Genomic DNA, 24,212 nt, shown 5'->3' with positions numbered 1-24,212 from the left:
TATTAAGAAAATGAACATTCTAAAAAAAATTGTGTTACTCTCGATCTGTTAAACAGCATTGCAATCTTAGCTAATTTGCCATATAAATTGTATGCTATGTTCAATGGCTTCTATTCATTCAAGAAAAGGAAGAGGTAGAAAAGCTATAAAATTCAGATTCGGGCGTCAGAGTTGTAAATGTATATGCGTATATCAAGTTTCAGTTCTTTTCAAGTTTTTCATGTATGTAACCTAGACCAAAAGTCATAGAACTAACCAAACCGTTTGACACTCATCAATTTTGTTGAAGTACTTTTGATTCTATACATGTCCAAATCGCTTTACAACAGCTTGCTAACCATATTACATAATCACTGTACTTAATTACTCCTAATTAAGCTTTGTGTCTTGGTGATGAATTGATCCATGTGGTGATATGGGTGTTAAAGTTCAATCAATGGTGATTTGCAGGGGTGGATTATAGGAGTTGGTGCCAATTACTCTATAAAAGTTGAATACTGGTGGAGACCATTTGGTTTCCTACTAACTCCATGATGGGTGTCGAATCCACTAATATAAACCTACGCCTAATTTGCGATTTAAGCAGTATAGGGAGTAGGGTCGATCCCTCAGAGACTGGGTTTACTGTAAATTGTTGCTCGCTTGACCAGATTTATGTCGGGGCATCTGCCGTGCCCAAGACGTTCAGGGGGATAAAAATTTGAAAACCTGAAATAAACAGAAAAATAACGTCAAAAGTAAAAGTTGAAAACAAAATAATAAAAACCGTGAAATAAATATTAAGAAAAATTAATTAGAATGAGCTTAGCTTTAGACACGAATTTTTCTCGTCTTTGAACCGATCCTCGAAATTGGATGAACTCCTCTTTTCCAAAAAGCTAGTTATAGCTACCAAGGACGCCTCGGACACCAACTCTTCCTTGTGTAAATTAGTTATGGAACGTCCAATAACTAATTCTTACCGATCGAACAACCACGAAACGTTCGTGATTTAGAACTCCAGCAGCTTTGCGTTCTAGAAGAGCCTAGCTCGAACCAATGCCCTCAACCGCGTGGGACATTTAAATCCGGTTACTAGTTCCCTTGACGGAACCAAACAGCAATCTCCACTTGGCACGCCAATGTGTTCACAGAAAACCGATTAGAAACGTTCCTTTCGGAATTCCACTGTACGTCTAACCACACTAAATTAGACAACGTCTTTTTTGACTTAGTGTTGATCTGACTTTATGAGCTGACAAAATCATACTCTTAATCCGGAAAAGTAATAAGTACTGAAATTTTAAGAGTTAAATGGCTTGGGTTCGTAACTCACGGGTTTTGACGAGACTAATTTCGGCCTAAAGCTGAAAAAGGGTTTAGTTGGCTAAGGTTTGGGACATGTTGATATTTGATAAATTAATTAAGGTAAATGGGTGAAAAGGTGGGTGATGTGATTGAATATGGGGGTTGGAATATATTAAAGTGGGGTGGTTGAAAAAGGGATTTTGAAAAAGGAGTTGTAAATGGTAAGTAGTAACAAGCTGGAAGTTTTAGGAATTGAAAGTTAAAGAAACTAAAGACAATAAATAAATTTGTGAAAAGTTGAAAATAAATGTGAAATGGATGGTAGGCTACTGGAACTAATAAATTGAAGGAAAACAAACAAAGAAATAACAAAGGCTACGTGAGAAAGGAGAGAATTTGAAAGATAAAAGCTAAATGTTTTTTGATTGATGAATTAATGAACAATACAAGCTCTATTTATACTAGGGAGTTTACTAAATTAGGAGCCAACTAGTCATAGGAAGTTAAGGAAAAATATCCCATAATAAAATAAATCCCAAAATAATCTCCCCCTAAGTCAACACAATTTTCAGCTAATTAATATTGGAAAAATTCTACTTTGGCCCTCCTTCTTTGCTTCTTTCTTCAATTTGCCCCAATTGTTTCCTTTTTCTTCTATTTAGCCCCAAATTACATTCCTGCACAAAATTCAATAAATATGGCAAAATTAGTGGTGCATTCTCATAAATTAACCAAATTAATTACATAAAATATGTAACTTTAGCATTTAATCACTCCAGGAGTTGATGATTATGCGTTTCCTTCTTGGTTTTGATTGCTAGCTAATAACTGTGCTGTTGTGATGGAAGGAATTATGCAATTACAAGCAACGGACCAGGTGAGATTGGCATTGACTGGTTTAATTTGCAAGAGCTTTATGTATACAATGTTAAGTGTTTGACATTTGGTTTTAGTGAGTGTAAGTGTTTGTTAGGTGATGTGTATCCATGTTTTAGGTGATTTCTCTAAGGTTCTTGTAATGTATATATTTGAGTTTTCAGGTGTCTTTTTAAGTATATTTTAGTCCTTTTGGTGTGTTGGGTTTTTTCTGTTGCCTTTCTTAGTTTTGTAACCTTTTGGTTTAGCAAAAAAGAAGAAGCATTTAATGTGTTTTCAAGAAAACAGGTTAACCAATGTGACATGAATTTCCAGAAAAGTTTCTGCACAAATAACCAATGGGTAATCAGATAATAAAGCTACAAAAATTGACCTTCTTCAACAACAAGAAAAGCATCAAGTTCCGAGCTATCCTATTAACCAAGGCTATAAACCCTAACTCTAGAAAGTTAATTATACACTTCTTCTTTTATATATTAATTAAACATGTCATTTTCAGACAAAACTAGATTAAATCAAATCAGATTCTAGATTATTGAGTGCATTGCAGACACAGTGAAAGGAATTCATACCAAAGTTAGGTTATGGCCTAATTAACAAGATGAAACCAGGAAAAATATTGTATATTTTATTATTACCGCAATTAAAGACCTAAAAAAAGTTCCAACATTCTAGGGTTTTCCCCCTTTTCCATGGTTATACTGTTAATGCCCTTTTGTTTAATCCCTTATGGATGGAACCCCAGCTAGATTATAATAATAATGTTTGAAAACCCTTGATGCAAGTGACTGGGTGAAAGGTTTGGGCAGCTTTTGCATTTATATTATTCTAAGCATCTTTTGCTGTAACAGGCAACTAGCTTGATAAGAAAATGTCCTTTAGCTCAATTAATATATTAAACTATATATGATTAATTTTTAATGTCAAATGTGTGTTATATGGCATATGAGGATGTTTCTTGCTTTCAAAAAGATGGAATCTGATTGTGCTGTTTTACAGTCTTTAATTTAAAGCTGTATATTTTCAGTTTAGGATTTAGATATATTAATCCTTTTAGGTGACTACTTGAATCAATTGGACTTAAATCTCGGTCTGAGACTTGCTTGCAATATTACTCTTGAAGCTTTAAGTAGTAAGTACAATTCATTAACTAAATCCAATAAATTGTTGAGGCAAATTGAAATGATTTTAGTTAGTCATGCCTCTTTAACAGTGTTTTGTTTTAAATGCATAAGAAAATGGAGAAGCTTAACATAGAAGTGACCTTTTGTTGAGTGGGAAAGGTTAAGAGGTAGTGGAAGCACTGATATCTACTGAAAATCAAACTCTAAAGACTAAGACTGGTTATGATCTTGAACAATATTATGCCTAAGTGACACTAAATTATAATGTGAACTACTAGCCAAATGAAAAACCTGCTGCAAAATTCCGTAATATATAGTATGTATAATGGTTGCAGATAACTTTTTCAAGCTTAGTGGGAATTGTTAGTGGAGCCAGCTATAAGATTGATGCATGTAGAACCCCACAAGAATTCCCACAATGAGATAACTAGTCTTTTTAAATGTAAATATCTGCCAAAAAGTACTCAATATGGAGTATGGCCTCATATGTTAACTTCTACACTAAGAGTTATTATCTAAAGTTGACCAAAACCTAACAAAACTAATTTTATGAAAAAAAGGATTTCGTTGCAGCCAAATAGTGACAAAATCTGAATTTAATCTATAATTTATGAGCTAATATGAGGATTTCAAACACTAAGGGTGAGTTTGGATGGGCGGTGCGTTTACCTGCGGTTAGTGTAAAAACAGCGGTGGCGGTGAGATTAGACACCGTAGCGATATTGTAGCGTGAGACAAAAAGTAAACTAAACGCACCGCACCACACCCAATCGCCCATCCAAACCCACCTTAAGTTTATAAATCAATTTTTTTTGGTGATATATATTCTAATCTATTCTTACCCTCCGAACCCTTAACTAATTGTGTTTACTTGAAATGGACATTACAATTTTAAGTCTACCTGAACCCACAATTTTTAAGATTTTGCAATATCATAAGTATAATGAATTAATACTCAATCGGCATGAATCAAATTCTTTTTAGGTGTGCTGTTATATGATAAAAAGTATAATAAATACTAAAACATGCGAAAATATCCTCTGCTTATTTTGAATATATTGTCTATAAATAATATTTTAAGCTAAAGATGGAGATATTTAGAGAGCAAAATGGATAAAAAAGTTGCAGTTTATGAGGGTAGAGTTGAAGCCGTTTAAGGTGATAGTGGGGGGAATGAAATGGGGGGACCATAGTTAAGTCTTTTTAGGGTTTGAGGTTTTTTTTTTGTGGAGAACCTGCTGCAAATGGTCTGTAGATATATCAAGATTTTCTATGTAGAAAAAGCCCTCTTGATCACTTTTGCTTGAACTTTGATTGGTCAGTGATAGCTTAAATAGTTTAGAACTTTAAGAATTTTGCATTAGTTGCATAATCTAGCTTGATTTGGATTAAGGATAATACTGACCATTAGTTAGTAAAGTTGACATAAAAACTTCCACTTGGCATTGTTTTATACCTAAGTTGTGTTCATTTTACCTAATTAAGATGCTACTTAAGGTGAAAGTTTGAAGGTTTCTTGAGATGTGATCTGATAAAACCACCTGAATGAAGGTCTTAATGGCATGATATTGGGACAGTATTTCATGTTTAAAATTGATTTGGATTTGCTAGTGTGTTCAAAATTTTCACATCTTTGATTAGGTAAGTGTTTTGATGCTTGAGTTAGTATTTGCTCAATAGACAAAAAGAAAATCTGAAGTAAATAAGTAAGAACGAATATCCTTAATCTCATTCGCATAGCAGATTTGAAGTATAAAAAAGTTTGTCTTTGGAAGATTTTTTTTGCTTCATTATCTAACCTATACCCTCAAAATATTTGACTAATAATTAATATTCAGATCGCCTTTAAATTCACTCGAACTCTCAACTTTTAAAAGAATATTTAGAATAGGTAAGTACCTGAGGCTGTTTCAAGACCTTTTAATTACCTTTTATGTATAAGATACATATACGCACATAGAAGATTAAGAGTGATTTGAATACAACGGAGTGAATGTGATGATTGTGAAACCAGGATGTCATCAAATGATGATGTTGCATCCTAGCTCATAGTACATATACACATGCATGTATACATACATAAACGTGCAGATCCTCATTTATATATAATATAAGAAAGGCTACGGATCAGAAAGAGCTACGTGTCTAAGCTTGAGAACATCAAGTTCATCATCAGATTTTTGAGTTGCAAGCATGGTAGATGAACAAGAGAGATTGCTGCCAATTGCCAACGTGGGCAGGATTATGAAACAAATCCTGCCACCAAATGCCAAGGTTTCAAAAGAGGCTAAACAAACACTGCAAGAATGTGCAACAGAGTTTATAAGCTTTGTCACTGGCGAGGCATCTGACAAGTGTCGCAAAGAGAATCGTAAGACTGTCAATGGAGATGACATCTGTTGGGCTTTGGGTGCTCTAGGGTTTGACAACTATGCTGATGCTATAGTAAGGTATTTACATAAATATAGGGAGATTGAAAGAGACAAAGCTACCCAAAACAAAGCTACCTGCATAAGCTCTCAAGACAAAGATGAAGAATCATCAGAAGATAGAAGTAACCAACCACCTCATCAACAGGCTGAAGCTCCAAGCACAAGAGTTTAGAGTTGAGAATTGAGACAAAAGGCCTGAACAAACATATATAGTATGTATGCGTGTGTGTGTGTGTGTGTATGGTGAATTAATGGTGGGATATGAATGAGCAAGATCAAGGACGACAGGTTGTAATCAATTGATTTCGATCTTCTCTAGCTTTTTTTTTACTACACTATAAGGTTAATTTGTAGCTTAATTTCCTTGATTTATGCTCCTTTACATACTCTTTCCTTCTCTCTTCTCTCTCTGGTTCCCTACATTTTGCGGCAAAGGGAAACTTCTGTGTAAGTTAATTATGAAATGAATGATCCGTATTTTGCTTGTTTCTTTTTATCTTAGCTAGAAATGAGACTTCAATGGAATTTATTGATATTTTGCTTTATCTATACTTGAGTTTGATGCAGCTCAAGTTTGAGCTGAGTGCTTAGAGAAGACTGCCGAATATTAATTAGTCAGTGGATTTTATGCATAAACATGTTAGATACATCAAAGGGAGAAATTAGATTTCTTTGAATTGATAATTAGAATCTTAATCTCTTTGTAATTTTAGAACCTGAAGATACAATTTTGGAGAAATGAGATTAGAATTTGTCAGATTAACTGTTTTCTTACAATTGTAACTCTAATAAGAAAGCTGTTTTTCCTGCATATTTCCTTGATGATGCATCAAATGATTAGTTCAGAACATGTCATGAGGTGTAATTATCATTGAGTTATACAATTATAAATCATCATGTACAGTAGTTGATTTCCACTTAGGTTTAGGGTCTGCTATCAAAGCACCATCTGAAAAATAAAGTTGAATATTGATTGTACTGTGTATGGCACCATTTATAGTAGTAGCAGTATTCAGCTGTATGCTTCACTAACCTATCCAAGGCTCTTTAGGTGGAGAATGTGGCCATAGATATATAGAAAAAGGACCATTGATCTTCAACAATCCGAAATCAAACTACATGATAAGTCATATCAGTTCTTTAATTAATTGGGGGGGTGGGGGGGGGGGGTTCTAAGATTTCAATCCTTATCGCTTTTTTTGTTTTGCTAATCTTCTTATCCCTTCCAAAAGAGGGAAATATAAAACAAGAAAAACGGGGGAAAAGGAAAAGAAAGGCTTCTCCTAGTTGGCACCCTTAACTTAGATCCCATCTGCAGCTAATCCATTCCCTGGCCCCCTTTGTAAGGAAGAAAAAAGATATCCAATAAAAGAAAAAGCAAGAGAAAAATTAAAAATAAACAAGTGAAACAAAGGTGCAAATCACATTTCTTCACTATTGACATCATTTCTCTAGTAGTCTTAGTGAAAACAAGAGCCCAAGCACATTTTCCCATTTCTTTTCCAAAGTCCAAACGTAAAATTTTCAGTAAATCCAGACTTGAAACAATGAATACCCTTTCTGGATGTGTGTGTTAGCATTGGCAAGCACTGTTGCCATGTTCCACATAGATCTCCAGCAAAAGAATAGTCAAAAACAGGCTAAAATATACTAGGTTAAGGGTTCCCTAAACCCTAGAAACGGGGACCACTGAAACTGTAGCTTCACATTACATGAGTAATCGTGAAAATTGCAATTTAAATCTTCAGGCATGCTTGTTTGTTTGTTTTTTTTACCATATATACAATTGGTTCAGGCTGTTTTCCCATAAAAGATGATTGCTTGAACCCTAATTAATAAATCCAGAATATCTGTCAAGGCCTTAGGGCATCAATCCTAGGGCTTCTATAAGCTCTTGGGACCACTTCTCAACTATGGTATGTTGCCACTCTCTTTCCATCCAAAAGGGGTGAAAGAAACTCCAACTCAAAATGTTTCCCCTTTCAAAAGGAGAAGAATAATACATAAATGAGGTAGTACAGGAGACAAAAGCTGATTAAATCCCAAACTTTTTGCATCAAACCATAACCATTGCAGCATTTTGTGTGATGGTTTCTTTACATAGTGATTTTGAAAGCCTCAAAGCTTTGAGTCTAACTATACCAATGTACTAATCTGCAGCAGTATTCTTGAGTACAGGATGATTTTGAAAACCTCAAAACTCACGGACCAACTATATCAATGTGGTATTATGTGAAGTTTTCTTGATATAATGATTTAAGGATAAATGTTGTTGCCGCTGGCTCCGACCACGGAATTGCGGTATTGAGCTCCATAACCTGAACTCCTGCAGGGCCTGCATCCCTTGTCTGTGAGTGCTGTCTGGAACTTTGGCAATGGTGAATGTCAATAAATTAAAGCAATCTGGTGTTGTAATTGCATTCAGTGCGCCCATTTTTCAGGACAGAAAGCAGGAGGCTCATGAATAGTCCATGTGAGCTTCAGCAACTCAGAGTAGGCAAGTGCAACATTGTTGCAAATTGCAATGTGCCTTCAGATGCATAGCAAGAGATGCATATCGTATTAAAAGTTTGATATAATATATGATCAATGAGAAATGCTGATGGTCCACAACAAAGTTGATGCATGTAATGACATTACAATGGTCTAAGAATATGCATACATAGATGTTCATTTGCTCCATGCATATCATGGATACTAGGAAACCAATGCTTATTTTTAATTATATCAATACTTTGAATTTTATCAATATAACTTTCACATACCTCAAATATCTACCATAGCATTTGAATCAACAGAAAACTGTATAAATTTCATTCAACAGCCAATGACAAGCAAATGTTTACCTTGCTAGTTTAACTAGTTAGTCCTAGTTCCTGAAGATATGATTGTTTATTAACTTAAAGGTAATGAAGACAAAGGTCTAGATAAGAGTAAATATTCAACCACCATTGAAAGAATTATCTAAACCAGCTAAATCCAAACATACAAGAAGTATAAGAAACAGCAATCACCCTTTTCTGATAATATTTCGCTCATTTGGTTCAACAATAAGTGTTTCTTTCCTTTATTTTTATTTTTCCTGAAATATTGATGTCTAATGTTAGAATATATTGCAATTTCGTTTTCCTATTAATTTTGTTTTAGGCATTATTTTTAATTTTGATTTGACATGTCATACAAAAATAAGGATAAATTATTATGATTTGTCGAATTTTTAGTGATAATTTAATCCGATCTATTTGATTTATATTTGATGAACTATACGTTTATAAACGATATATACGCAATCATTTTGCCAATTAAAACTTAAAACACCCTTAAAATTAAATATTTACTATAAGGTTATTTATTTTTAAGTATTTTAAAATTTTCTGATATAAGATGTAACAATTTGGGTTGTAATTAATGTAATCATTAGGTATATACACATAAAAAGTTATAAAATATAAACTTTCTATTGAAGATTTATCAATTGTTGTGAGCCCAAACCCAAAAGTGACTGCAACCCATCTAACTAAACCATTGTCCAAAAGGAAAAATGGTTACTCAACCTAAAATAAACCATTGAACTGGAGAACTTGAATGACCCCAAAAAAAGAACTAGAGAGCTGAAAACCCAAGTTTTATTAACTGAGGATTGGGTCAAGGTGAGCGCCAGCTGACCTAAAAAGAACGTAGTAAGATCCCAGGAACTAGTTCCTGTGAGCTTGTTTCCCTTTCAGAAGCCAAGAACCATGGTGATTATCTATTTAGAAGTTAGTACCGGGGAGCAGGTAAACCTCTGGCCACAATCTAACAAATTATAGTTTTAAGAGTTTGGCCACCATCTTATATGCATGGTGACATGCATAGAAGGAAACCGAAATGAGAACAGAAGGAAACTCCATAGAGGAGAACAAACATTTCTTTACTATTTTTTGTTTTCTAAATCATGCATTCACCCATCCCTTCAATTAATGGTACCTAGATTAGAGGTGAGTACGGACACAAATATGCATCTAATAAGAGTATGCTCAATTTTTTCTAACTTTTTATCTATATATTTTTGAGGATCGTACTCCGTACTCATGCCCAAATATGTAATTTGACAAGAGTGTTTTAAGGAAAATAAAGACCCTGGATAAGATAACCTTCCACAACAATTTTTCCCTGCATTAGATATGCTAATGACTATAGACATAAAAAGACCGGAAAATCAGAATCATATGTAATTTTCACTAACTACGTCTTCCAAGGGTAAAGAAATTTCTCTATACAAAATAAAGTTTCATTAGAGAACCATTCGGAAATTACCAGATTCATATACTGACAATGGATAACTTATACTTTTTATCCTTAATATTCCAGCTACCAGAAGGAGCATGCAAAAAACCATTGATGCAATTTTAAAAAGAATCACCTACTTTGGTAGACACAAGCTTCTACAATCCCCAACCATCATCGATATCTGGTCCTACCCAATAACCCATTATTACAATTGGAAGTACAAGGACTTACATTCAAACTACATGAATCAATATCTTCAGAATGCTTTGTTGGGCTATTCAGATGATGTTCACCATTGACAGAACATATGCCTTTATTTGAGATGCAGGGAGCTGATGCTGCATGTAGGAACTTACAATATCAGCTTACAAAAGCACACACTGGCAAGGGAATGACCAAAACAAACACCAACCATATAACCAAATATACTATTTTGTATTTTGATTTTGAACATAGCAAAAAGAGAATCTGTTCACAGTGTTAATCTTTGGCTTTTACCAAGTTTTGTGTTGTTCTTGACACCTATGTTGCTTTGACTCTTCAATTTTATGGCAATACCCGTGTCCAGGTTCTGTATCCAAACATCTTTATGAGGTATTTATGGGGATATGACCCTCCAAACACATTGAAGAACTTAGACAAAATGAACATACAATACAAATGTTGAACACATGCCTAAACTGGACACTCACATCAAAATCTGAGTAACATAGCTTGATTCAGTTGTTCTTGCAAGTCAAAGTGGTAATGCAACTATCTGTTCAAAAATGTCAATCACTTGGACACATTCTCATCTACCTTATGGATAAAGGTTGCATTTTCACCTTCCCAGATTACCCTTTAATCATATTCCTGAAATTCTCTTGGCAACCTAACGGCTTACATTGAAACTCCCAAAAGGAAAGGCTTGTTAACTTGTAGCATCCATTTTAAAACGGGCTGATGATGATGAGAAGAAGAGAGTAACTTACTGCTTGATGAATATTATTACTGTACCTTTGATTCTAAAAGCTAGTTTGAAAGTTTCAATTTCATAAACAAGGGTACATAATTAAAGTTGTCATCGGAACAAAGATTTCCACTTTTATGAATTCAAAAAGAAAGAATTTCATCAATCAGCAACAATTCAACATTCAAAGGAAAACCACAGTTGACAATCCATCCATTTCAATGGTAACTAAATTCTAGCCTAAAACCCAACATTTAATTCACTTAATTTTAACTTGTTTTTACTACTAGTTTACTCTAACAAAAATGGCTGAGAATTACACAAAAAGAAAGATAAGTAGGGAAAAAAAGTAACCTGTTTTGGTGGTTGCGAGGCCTGGAAGGCTAGAGGAAGCTGATTTATTTGCATATCTACCCTGAATAAAAGTTGAAGAAGAAATCAAATATCCAACCCACAAGAGAAATAAAAATATTAAAATGTGATCTTAATAAAAGAATACTCTTCTAGAATTATTTAGCTGATCACAACAACAGTTTGAGGGAGAGAATTTTGAAGAAAGGGGTTTGGGGTTTCGTGGAGGGACTTACCTTAAGTGGGTTTTGAAGAGAATGGAGAGGAATTGAGAAGCTTTAGGAAAGGAAGCTCGGCATTGAAGTTCCAGTGGAAGAAATAATTAGAGAGGTTTCTGGGTTTAAGCCATTAAGGCTGAAGAAAAACAATCCTCCCAAAGAAGAACGAATAAGAAAAGAAAAAGCATCAGGATGAGGTAGTATCATCAGCTAGTCCGAATACTGTAGAGTTTTGCTTCCTTTTTTCTGTGCTTGTTGTACGCTTGTGAAATTTCTCACTTTATTTTTTCATTATATATTAAAAAATTTATAATTCAATATTATTATTATTATTTATTTATTTATAATAGAGAGAAAAACAATACAATTCACACAGCAACCAAACGTGAATGCCGTATACCATCCAAGTCGCCATGTAAAAAAGATAAAAATCTTAGCTGACGGTTGTATCCAATTACAGAAATCAAGTGGGCAATGAAGTGCATGTGCAGCCAAAGCAGCCGCTGTCCTGTTTCCCTCCCTATAGACATGTTGAATCTTTACCTCCCATTGTCATCGCAACAACCGTTGAGCCCTCGGACAGTGGCGAAACACGATTTTTCCGCTGTCAGTTCTTGCAGCAACTGAACTGTTGCTTTGCAGTCCATCACTAGAGTAACTCTCCTATCCCCCAACTCCCACGCCTGCAGAAGCCCATCATGCGCCCCCCATACCTCAGCCGTAAGGATCGAACAAGTGCATATTTCGCAGAAAATCAGCTAACCAACCAAGTGCCCGTATGCTCATAACACCACCAGCAGCTGTGGCCTCAGACTGCATATTCCTAGTTTATTGGTATTAATTTTGATGATTTGAAAAACATAGTTTAATTAAAAAAATTTAAATATTTTATTTTAATAATTAACAATAATTTAATTTATAATATAAAAAATTAATAAATTTAATTAAAATTTTAAAAACTTGAAAAATAAAAATAGATTTATCATAAAAAAGTTTACTTTTATAACATAACCATTGTTATTTAATTTTAATATTATATTAAATAACTTATTCTTGTTAAATGTTAAAGTAGAATATAAAATTATATTTATTATTTGTCTTTAAATTATTTTAAATTAAAATTGATAGCAATATTCAATAAAAACTTAACTATCTAGCAGATCAAGATAAAGTTTTCTAGGGATTGTTGAAGGGACTTGTTGGCTAAAAATCTACTCATGAATAGATTGGTTAGTTGGTCAAATGTGTGAATGGTACCCTTCGGTAAAGACAAATACCAAGTTAGGGCTGTATGGGTGGGTGTCATAGAGAACACCCTACACTTGATTGTATCTAAGGCCCTTAAAATGTTCATATGGTTATTGTAGTGAGTCGAGTGGTCCTCAAGGTCTCTCTGACCCCATAAGAAGCTTTGGGGAACTTGAAGGTTGAGGATAAGTTGTGGGTTAAGACTTCCGTTGAAAGGGGTTCATTGGCATAACTCTAAGAGGTTTCATTAGATTTGACACCTCAAAATTCCTATAATAACTTTCTTCTTAGTGCTAGCATTTGCTCCTCCTAGGAAACATTTTGGTTATGAGGGGCCTCGCTTTGAGAATCTGCTAGGTGGAGGTTACCTTGAGGTTGACATTGAGGGTTGTTTGGTAGGCGTTGGTTTCTATGCCTTTAGAGGAAGGACTGGTGGTTTCCTCCTCCTAGGTTGGGTGGTTGGTTCTAGAAGGGTCTCTACTAGCTTTGAGCTTTTTTTATAATCTGTTCATTTCTTGCATTCTTTTGGCTCAACAGGTGTTGAAGCTCTTATTGTTTTTTATAGAGTTGTTGCTGCTCTAAAAATTGAATTTCAAGAAAGCTTATTTTCTCTTGCGTCTTAGTGAACTATTGAGAGTTGAAGTTGGGGTTTTGGGAGGTTTCCTCATTGGAAGGGACACTAGTGTTGCCTTGAGGAGGTTGGGCATACCACTCGGGTGGAAGTGGGAATTGGTAATATAAAGGATAAGTGTGGGTTATCACGAGAGATAGTGGAGGAGGTGCCCGATGAAGGTGGAATTAGTGTTGCGTACTTTGTTGCTAGTTAAGGTTAAGAAGTGGTTGTTGAGTGACTTGGGGAGGCTGTTAAGTTTGTGCTTGGGTTTTGGTTTGCAACATTTTCAAGGACAACAATGGAAGAATAGGCAATGGTGGTTTGGTTCACACTCATATCACCAATTGTTGATACAAGATTTCAACAAAAGAGTTTACAATAAGAAGATGATGGTGGAGATAGGGTGGCCAATTCACCTAGGATAGGCAAAGAGCTAGAATAAGAGGCTGTAGATGAGGAGAAAAGGAGAATACAATAAGCAATGAGGTAAGATACTTAGGTTTTCTTGAGAGGAAAGAGATCATTTGTCTTTTGTGCTCTGGGTAGGGGTGTAAATGAGACATTGGTGCTCTTAAGCTGCTTGAGTTCGATTCAAAAAACATTCGAACTCAATTCAGTAATTATTGAGCTGAGCTCAAGCTCGAGGAGCTCGAGCTCCTAATCAAGTGGAATTTGAGCCTAGTAATACTTGACTCGAATTGATTGCAAGTCTTATCAACTTTTCATATTTTATATTACTAAATTATGTTATTGCCCTTAATATATATTATTAATCCTAACCTTAATTATTAAGTTGAGCTCAAGATCAAGCTTGAGTGCAAATATTGGTAAATGAGGTTAATCGAGCTCGAGCTTGAGTAGCTCGATTATATCTTGAGTTAAGCTCGAGCTTAAAAATAAACATTCAATTGAGCTCGAGTTAAGTATTGAGCTCTGAATTTCGAGTCTAGCTCAAGCTCGAGTTTGACAGTATTTAGACTTGACTTGGCCCTACTTTGGGGTATATATAGGAGAGTGTCCTCCTGTTTGGTAGTGCCACGCAACTGACAATACGAAGGGTAGGCTTGCCTCTATGGGCAAGGTTGTTATAGGTTAGTTGTTGCCATATGTGGTAGTATACAGTCCTACTTTGACATTCTCCTTACTAGATCTAAAGTGGATCAAGTAGGATACTCGGAAGGTTAACCCAAGATGATTCTGGGAGGGATCACTACAAAGGGTATCTAACGAAAGATTGCTTATGGGTTGTTCCCAATAGAGGGTCATTGATAGGTCGCCTCATGTTCTATTAATTGATACAACTATCTTAAGTGGTCTAACCAATTACTACTAGACTAACCACTGCATTAATTGTTTTTAGACATATCTACATATGAAACACATGTCTTTTTTAATTACTTCTACTATGGAAGGATATGGATGATATTTTTCCTAGATTTTAATTCAAATGAACTCGAGTTTTTTTCCCTTTTCCTTAGATAGTAATTAAGCGAAAAAATATTATCTAAATAGTTGACACGCTATTTAAATTTAAAATTTTTATTGTCAAATTAGGATAAATTTAAAAGAAAATTGTTAACGTAATTAATTGCTAGACTAAACTACTCTTTATTTTTTAATAGGTCTAATTTCTTAATTTCAAAATTAACAAAGAATTAAGAATTATTTACCAAAAAATAAACATGATCATAATTAAGATGATGAATCCAATCCATCTCTCAGAGTTCCCCAAGGCCGAAAACCCAATTGCTAGAACAAGACTGGGCTGAAACATAAATCCGAAATTAGTGTTGGAAAAAATTTGGGCTAATGTTTTAAACCCGGGGTTTTACTGGGTTTTCTGTCTTAACCGACTTAGGTCAACCAATATACATATAAATCATCACATAGGCACTTGGTTGCCTCCTTCTTCACCTCTGCCGCCTAGCAAGCTTCGAGGGTTTACACGTTGCACTTGTAACATCTAGCAAGCCAAGCGAAAATGGTCTGTTAAAGCTCTTGCTTAGTTTCTTCTGACTATATTGTTTTGTTGTTTTTATAATAGAACCTGATTCGCGGATGTTTGAAATTATTAGGTTCTCCAAAACGATATCGATTTGTTGAATCCTCCAGTAGAACTTGAGAAGAAGAAGCACAAGCTCAAGCGTCTCGTTCAGTCCCCCAATTCTTTCTTCATGGTAATTTGTTAAAACCTTTTTCTTTGTGATCTATGTCTTTATCTTTTCATATAAATATGTTATGTCGGGGGGGTTAACTTTGTTCTTTCACTCTCTGCGAAGGATGTCAAATGCCAAGGCTGCTTTAACATGTAAGTCCTTGTATAATTTGAATCTTCTTTATTCATGTAACAATATTTAGTCTGTTGAGTATTGGAAATGAGAATTGTTTATAATTTTTTTATTATATATTTAGTGTATCATATTTATGTACTTATGTCCGAATATGTATGGAGCACATGTTTTGGAACGAGAGTACATTAACATAGATGGAATTCATTACATTACATTACATTCTTGTTTTTCGACAGAACAACTGTGTTTAGCCACTCTCAAACTGTGGTGGTATGTGGTAACTGTCAGACTGTCCTTTGCCAGCCGACTGGAGGTCGAGCTAGACTCACTGAGGGATGCTCTTTCAGGAAGAAGGGTGACTGATTTGCTACACAATTGCTCTGAATATGGGTTCTTTTGTTTGTCTTTGTGATATTGGTCTGAACATGGTTAATCTTTTTTTTTTTTTGTCTTTGTGCTTCAAGATGAGTTGAGTTTTCTTGTAAGTTTAAGGATTTGATGCTAAGCTTGTTACTTAATGGTTTTGATCAAGTATGGATGTTATTACAATTAATGTTTTGAGTTCATTCGATAGATATCATGTCTATGTATATCCACTTTCAACTTCTTCAAGTTCTAGGCTTCATTTTTATGTAGGTCGGTGCTTTATTCCCGAGTATTTTGGGATGTTTTTGAATTCATTTCTTAATCTCTTCAAAGCTCTATGCATGGCATATTGTTGCAGGCAGGTTGCATCTTTTGTGGTAGTAGATCCTCTGTTTCACATGACAATTTACGGTATAATGATTTGATAAATTCACGTGCAATACAAACTAGTATATAGATAGCTGTCACAAGTATCAAACACCTTAAAATAGAACTAATTGGTTGCATGTAAATCATTAGATTGTGACATTGTTTGGAATTCCCTTGACTGTAATTCCAGCTTCACTGGTAGGATAGAGCAACGTGTAGAGCACATTAACAGGACCGATGCAATTCTTATTTTTCTTGTCATTGTTCATCTGCACAATTCTTTCCTCAATCTCCAAAAGCTTGTTTCCGAGTTCCTTAAAAGCTGCTAACGGTGTTCCATCAGATGTCCATTCAGGTGCGCCGCTTTGTCCTAGATAAACCTCATCCGATGAATGCCTTGACAGAAGTTAAATCAGAGAAGTCGCGATCACTGTCTTCGCTTGAGCAGTGATTCTTTGAAGGTAAACCTTGTCAGGATTTGGCTTGAGTTTGTTGTATTCGGGAGTGCCCTTCTCAGGCATGAACCTGCGGGTTATGGTAGGATGGTTAGGGGGGTATCCTGCATAAGCATATTGGCCGTAGTCAATAGCTACATGGAGAGCTGAAGCCATCCATATGATAATGGTGCATGAATCTATTCGCGTGTCTGCATTTGAGGTCACCATGGATCTTGTTTTTTGTCACCGTGACCCTCGTTTTGGACTTACTTCCACTAGGCTTGGAGTTCAGGGTCTTGTTGAACCACTTCATCGGTCTTGTAGTAAAATGAACAGTAATCTCTTACCCATTTTTCAATTGCAAACCAAATCTCCAATCCATCAACAGCATATGGATAGTCTTTTATAACTAGTCGCAGATCATTTGGTGAATCCTTGTCATCGACTGCAACCCTTCTGAATAAAGCAAAATGGAAGAATATCATTTCAATATCCAATGGATTTATCAGAATTTATTAGATTTACCTTTTCTTGAGATCACTGTGGAGGGCCTGGTCAACCAAATTCCAATCCTTATAAGTTAATGACGTTAATTCCATGCAATATTTTTCAGGGAATACTGAGCACTCAACAAATCCATCTGCATCAATCAGAATGCCCCGGGCTATTGCATTGATATACATTGTGTCACGGAAGTGAGGGTGGAGAAGCTTATGAATTGGATGAACCACACTGAGCTGCCGATTGTTGCACTCACAAATGGCTCAATTACTACATGAGTTTTTCAACCTGTAATCAGACTAAAGCCATATGCATGAACCCCCACTTCTCAAATTTAAAGTTAACCAACGTATAATACTTGGCCTTCAGTGGCGGGTATACAATACCAATGGCTTATGAGCTGATGAACACCAGAATCATTTACAGCTACGTAAGTTTTAGCTAGCTGCCATAAGGAACCTTCAACTGCATGTTGTGCAGGTGTATGAACCTTGCTCACAGCACCATGTTGATCCCCCTTTGGATGTGGCAAACTTAATTCAATCGCCAATGGCTTCAAAGTTCCATCATCACTCAAAAGCAACACGGTCCTAGACACGTAAGTCTTTACCGAAGTAGAGTTTATCCTTCTGAGATATGGCATTAGTGAATCGTGATGATCCAATATGAACAATCTGTTGGTTTCCAGTGCCTGTTCAACCGAATCTTTTCAAATGTTAAAACAATCTTGAAGCACTAATTTTGTATACTATTCTTTGAATGAAAGTACAATCTTCATTTTTCTTACTTATTAAAATAAGAGTGTGATGATATTACTATCTAACGACTCTCCAAATACATGGACAAGCTTTAAAAGACTGAACATACTTGTGTAGTACATATAAGAACATCTAGCACTTATATCTGAATCTGGAATCCAAGTAGTATGGATTAAGATATAGTATATACAAAATATCACCTCTTCTAACATCAAATGTCAAAAGCTGGAGTCAACAAGAAGGGGTCAAAGAAATCCTCTCGGCGCATGATATCAAGGTTAATCAGAATTGAGAAATTTCTTGTGTGCCCAGCAACTATCTTTCATCTTTAAGTGATTTCTAGTGTTTTTCATAGTGATTGTGTTAGCGCTGGTTACGATGCAAGGTGCAACTTAAGTAAAAGTTGGACAACATTATGACTTGCCTTATTTGATTCGCATATTTTGGCTAAAATTGTTTGGATCGTTAATTGCTAATTTTTGTAAACTGTTACCAGCTCATTAGTGAAGCCTTCATGTGGAAGAATCAAACTAAGTGAGGATTAGATTTAGAAATTCAAACAATCGAAATTCCCTTAAATAGAAGATTTGATCCTTCAAAGGAGTTCGATGTCAAGAAGATTTCTTGACTATACACTTCAATTAAAGACCTATTTAAATGGTTATTTTAGAGGAACTAGTGATTGTAATTGATTGTATTTCAACAAGCCTTTTATTCTTATATATTAGACGGCCTGTTTAGGTTAGAAGTATGAATTGAAAAACACTTTAATTGTTCAAGTAGGAATTGTTTCTTTGAGTGCATAATTGTAAGGAAATTGACGAGTTTTTTCAATTTACACCTAAGTTTTCAAGAGAATAGTCTTAGAGGGAGAGTAATCTAGTTCGAAGCATAAGAGTAATGTTACAACTTAGTGAGAGAGTTAAACCACTTGTACTTGTTTGTTATAGTGATTACTTTCTGGCAAGGTACTATACATGTAGGAAGTTTTCGAACTATTTTCTTATACTAGTTGCTATGTCTTGTTGCAACCGAACAAATATTTGATAGGCAAACTCAACGAACTTTAATTTTGTGTTAGAGCTAGACACTTTGACTTTCACTAATGTCAGAAAATTTCATTTTTGGGTAAGATTTCTTAAATCAAGCTATTTTGAGAAGTTTAACCAAGAGGTTTTTGAGAATGGATAAGTGGATTAGAGTTTTATTAATTAGGCATTAATTAGAATTATCAATAGATTAATATAGAGAGTTTACTAATTAAAACCTATGGACTAAATTGTATGGCTAGTAAAATTAGTGGGACCAATGTATGAAAATTAATAAAATGATTTAGATGAGGAAAAGTCCTTATTGGTAAATAAACAAAGCCCATGATAGCAAATTGATCACTTTGAATTTGCAAGAATTAGTTTATTTTATGATTTCATTTTCTTTTCCATACCAATATTTCTCTCAAATTTCTTTGAAATCTTTTCATCAACTCTTGATTTTCTTTACAAGATTATAGATTGGTGAGTTCATTTTTCATGAAATAATTTCAATAAACAAGGTATCTCAATCAAGAACTCAACATTTTTCTTTATCTTTGATGTTGGTTTTGGTGGGAAGGAGAAGGAGATGAACTTTTGATTTCTTGAATAAATCTTTGTTTTTTCAACAAAGTAAATTGTTTTCTAACTTTAATCTATTATTTTAAACCTTTGAAACATGTTTTTTAGTTTTCTTTCATTACAGCAAAATAGGTTTTTAGCGGCGTTTGATAAAAAACGCCGCTATAGATTGAGCATTAGCGCCGCTTTTTGAAAAACGCCGCAAAAACTGCAAAAAAATTAAGCACAACGTTGTCGTTTTATGTTGAGCTTTAGTGGCATTAGCGGCAATTTTTGAAAAACGCCGCTATAGATCGAGCATTAGCGGTGCTCTTTGAAAAACGCCGTTATAGATCGAGCATTAGCGGCTCTTTTTGGAAAACGCCGCTATAGGTCGACCATTAGCGACGCTTTTTGAAAAACGCCGTTATAGGTCAAGCATTAGCAACGCTTCTTGGAAAATGACGCTATAGATCGAGCATTAGCGAAGCTTTTTGAAAAACGCCGCAAAAAAATTCAATAAGACGCCGTCGTTTTGTGTTGAGCTTTAGTGGCATTAGTGACGCTTTTTGTAAAACGCCGCTATAGATTGAGCTTTAGCGACGCTTTATCAACAACGCCGCAAAAAAAACATTTTATATGTCTATTTATTATTTAACTATTTTATTTATATTAATTAAAATACAATTTATTTTTAATTGAATATTTAAATTCTTCAGAAAAAAATAATGACACGTAGAAAAAAATTGAAAGTAAAAACATACTTGTGTGGGATATATACCTTATCTGAAAATAAAGGCCATGCCTTCTTAAAAAAATGTTTAATGCATTATATAAACGTCTTCTTAAAAGTTTGTTAGGGCTAAAGCATGTATTAGTCTACTATAATTTGCTGCATAAATGGAAATTAGCTAGGTGTCCACTGCACAACCTTCAATTAAACTTTAGATAAAAAATTTCATTATTGAAGGCAAACTGCCTGGCTTGCTGAAAAATGATGAGTTACAAACTGCCTTCATTTCTCCCATAAAGATCTGCCGAAATATGTTTCATCCAACAAGATTTTGATTGTATTTTTGACATCATATTGATTTGTGAGTTACAATACTTAATGGAATTACTATTTCATGCAACCAGGTGACCATATCTGACATGGAGATGAAGACCTTGAGGTTCCTAGTTACTGTTATTTGTGGTTATCAAAATTCTGTGGACAAATTAATAAGATGAAGATGTTTTAGCAGTTGCAAAATTCGCCATCTTAGACATTTCTTTTCTTATTGCTAGAATATTTTTAATATTGTAACTTTTAACATTATTGTAAGAATATTTTGAATTACACTTCAATTATCAATTTATATCATATATCTTTCGTTGAATTTGAAGTATCATTTAGATTTGCTGTTTTTGGTTGGATTTCATGCTACAGGAAGGGTTGTATATGGATGAAAATTGAATGTTACAATAAGAAAAGTACTTTTAGCGGCGTTTGTGATAAAAGCGCCGCTAAAGATCATGTTCTATAGCGCATTTTTTACATAAACGCCGCAAATAGTTTTAGCGGTGCTTTTAAACGCCGCTATAAGCCAAAAAAACGCCGCTAAAAGCCTGTTTTGCTGCTATGTTTGTATTTTTCTTGCATTTTTTGTAACACCCCGAACCTGTGTCCGTCGTTGGATTAGAGTTACGAGGCATTACCGATCAAAACCCAACTCAGAACTGTCTTTCATTTTATAATTTATTCATAAATTAGACTAATTCAATCACAAAATTTCATTATTATTATTATTATTTCGATCAAATTCAAATAGCATTCATTCACTCGCTCGATAAGTCATCTCATATATATATAAATATATAAGCACATAACCAATTAAAATCAAACATGCATCATTAATCAAATTACATATACCAACCATGTTTCAAAATTCAACCAAAACAAGTACTAGCCTATACATTCCATATGTTCAAAAGTTTAACTTTTATAGATACCGATAAACGAACGATAGTGTGATTGACTTCGCTGACGATCCCCGAGACCGTAATTAACTTCCAAAATCTATAAAATCGAGAAAAACACATATACACAATAAGCTATCACAGCTTAGTAAGTCATAAGCAATTAAACAATTTAATGACGTTAATAATTCAATAACAAAACCGAATAATGCAAACATATTCATATGTACATATTCGAGCTTGCAAAATTTAAATATCAATTATGTAACTATGAACCAATTTCAACTTGGCCGAATATACTTATAAATAAAAGCGTACTTATTTTTAACTTTCAAATCATATACCCACTCTTTACCAAATGTACTCAATCATATATAGATTCATATAATTCACAATTACAATATCACATATACTTACCTTTTTGGCCGAATATAGACTTTCATATACTTATATACTTTCATTTACCTCATATAAATTTTTCTTATCACAATTGAAGTAATCAACTTACCTATATCATGTATTATTCAACCATTGCATACTTGTACTATCATGTACTAAATAATTGGTCGAGGCCATAATGAAGTTGCACAATTAGTGCTCTTTCTCATCTAACCAAATTGCTATCGATATCGCACACTTAGTGCCCGTTATTCAACATCATCATTTTAATTTCGCACACTTAGTGCCTATTATTCAACATCATCATTTTAATTTCGTACACTTAGTGCCGTTCATATAGCCGTAGCTATTCCATACTCGCACACTTAGTGCTAAATATCGATAAATCACATTCACATCTATTTCTACTTTTCGAACTAAATATTTTTGCATATTTCCATTTCAGCATATATAACTAACATTTATTCAGAAATTTTAACATCTAATTGCTTATAAACTTACATCGGATGTCGTCGATTATTAAATCGGCTACTCGACCACTTTTGTCTTTCCCCGATCCAAATCTGATTTCTTTAATTCTTGATCTAAACATATTCAAATTAAGCTTATTTAAACATCATTCTATTCAATTTAGCCTAAAAACACATGAATGGGCAAATTACAATTTTGCCCCTAACATTTCACACTTTTTACAATTTAATCCTTTTTGTTCAAAACACAAGATACACAAAATTTAACTACACTCCTAATGACTGAATATTCCTAGTGTCCATACAAGTCTATATTTTTCATTTATTTAGCATTTTATCCCTTGAAAATTTATTTTCACAAATTAACCCTAATTACTCAATTTCACAAAAATTCAAAACAATACATGTTAATCTAACAAATATATTTCATATTTCACCTACTAGCATCATAAAACTCAAAAATTCATCAATGGCACATTTCAAAATTATCCACAATTCACAAAATTAAGACATGGGTTTTGAATAACACGAAGCAACGATCTCAAAAACGTAAAAATTATCAAAAACCCAACAAAATACATACCTAAATCAAAGAATACAAGTGCCGAATCTAGCTTTCCTCTTTTCTTTCTTTTCTTTTGAAGTTTCGGCTATTTTATGAACATTTGCATGGCTCTTTTTATTTTGTGTTTTATTTTATTATCATTATACTAACATTATTATTTTACTAAGTTAACCTTTACTAATATACATATATAACATATAATATAAGGTCATTCTTGACTATTACCATCCACTAACTTATATAGTGGGCTAATTGCATCATAGAACCTCCAAATTATAAAGACAACAAAAATTAGGCTCTTTCATAATTAACCACTAATTTTTATTATACGCGATTAGGCCCTATTCTCAAATTAGGCACTCAAACAATAAAATAAATTCACGAAAATTTCACACATGTAAATTCACACATAATAAACACAGAAAATAATATTAAAATGTTTTTCAGACTTAGATTTGTGGTCCCGAAATCACTACGTCCGATTAGGATCGAAATTGGGCTGTTACAATTTTTAGCCATTTTCAAACTAGAGTGAGAAAGCTTTGATCCTAGGATTCTTTATGTTTTTGAGTTGGATTCTTGTTTGATTTAAGTTTAGAATTGAGTTGTAACATCTTGATTTTCAGTGGTGCCGATAAATACGATTTTGGAATCCTATTTTCATAAACCGGGCTAGTAAGTATTAATATTTAATATTTACCTATTATAAAAATATATTAAAATTTGGTCTAATAATTTTGTTAAATTGGTAGTTAATTAAGGTATAAGGACCAAATTGTAAAAGTTTAATCGCTATAGATTTTAATTAGGCAAAGACTTAGAAACTTAAATTGCAATTAGCCAAAGGTTTAAAATGGAAATCAAATCATTTTACATATTGAGTTAGCATATGATGATGGATTGTGCACTAAGGTTTGATTAATAATTAATTAAGTTAATTAATGATCAAAACTTCTATATATAGTTAAATTAGTGGAAAGAAAGAGAAATTTATCATCTTTTCATCTTCCATGACCAAAATTTGCTAAGGAAAGAAAAGAGAAAACCTTTTGAGAGCTTAAACTTTCAGTACTCAAATTGGTCAACTATTTAAGCTCTCTTTTTTTTGTAATTTTTATATTTTTGAGGTCGTGTGAGC

The 24,212-nt window shown here is 33.9% G+C and overlaps 2 protein-coding genes, 1 long non-coding RNA gene and 1 pseudogene across 3 annotated transcripts; 2 read left to right on the top strand and 2 right to left on the bottom strand.

Annotated features, from left to right (window-relative positions):
- The first annotated feature begins 5,264 nt into the window (after positions 1 to 5,264).
- LOC105782338 (nuclear transcription factor Y subunit B-4) lies at positions 5,265 to 6,215 on the top strand. Its single transcript, XM_012607025.2, has one exon. The coding sequence runs from the start codon at positions 5,481 to 5,483 to the stop codon at positions 5,889 to 5,891; it is 411 nt and encodes a 136-aa protein (XP_012462479.1). The 5' UTR covers positions 5,265 to 5,480; the 3' UTR covers positions 5,892 to 6,215.
- Positions 6,216 to 7,751: 1,536 nt separating this feature from the next.
- LOC105782343 (uncharacterized) lies at positions 7,752 to 11,756 on the bottom strand. Its single transcript, XR_001129791.2, has 4 exons — positions 11,525 to 11,756; positions 11,292 to 11,352; positions 10,220 to 10,326; positions 7,752 to 8,249 (listed from the first exon to the last, which is right to left on the bottom strand). It is a non-coding gene; the product is annotated as an uncharacterized LOC105782343 (long non-coding RNA).
- A 3,446-nt stretch (positions 11,757 to 15,202) lies between these two features.
- LOC105782339 (40S ribosomal protein S27-2) lies at positions 15,203 to 16,316 on the top strand. Its single transcript, XM_012607026.2, has 4 exons — positions 15,203 to 15,351; positions 15,443 to 15,544; positions 15,647 to 15,675; positions 15,895 to 16,316. The coding sequence occupies exons 1-4, from the start codon at positions 15,349 to 15,351 to the stop codon at positions 16,019 to 16,021; spliced, it is 261 nt and encodes an 86-aa protein (XP_012462480.1). The 5' UTR covers positions 15,203 to 15,348; the 3' UTR covers positions 16,022 to 16,316.
- A 223-nt stretch (positions 16,317 to 16,539) lies between these two features.
- On the bottom strand, positions 16,540 to 17,974 carry LOC105781690 (probable linoleate 9S-lipoxygenase 5; annotated as a pseudogene).
- Positions 17,975 to 24,212: the final 6,238 nt, after the last annotated feature.

Source organism: Gossypium raimondii, chromosome 13, assembly GCF_025698545.1.
Source record: "Gossypium raimondii isolate GPD5lz chromosome 13, ASM2569854v1, whole genome shotgun sequence".
In the NCBI taxonomy this organism is placed as follows: Eukaryota; Viridiplantae; Streptophyta; class Magnoliopsida; order Malvales; family Malvaceae; genus Gossypium; species Gossypium raimondii.
The sequence above is the reverse complement of the archived record's forward strand: the minus strand, read 5'-3'. Positions and strand labels throughout refer to the sequence as shown.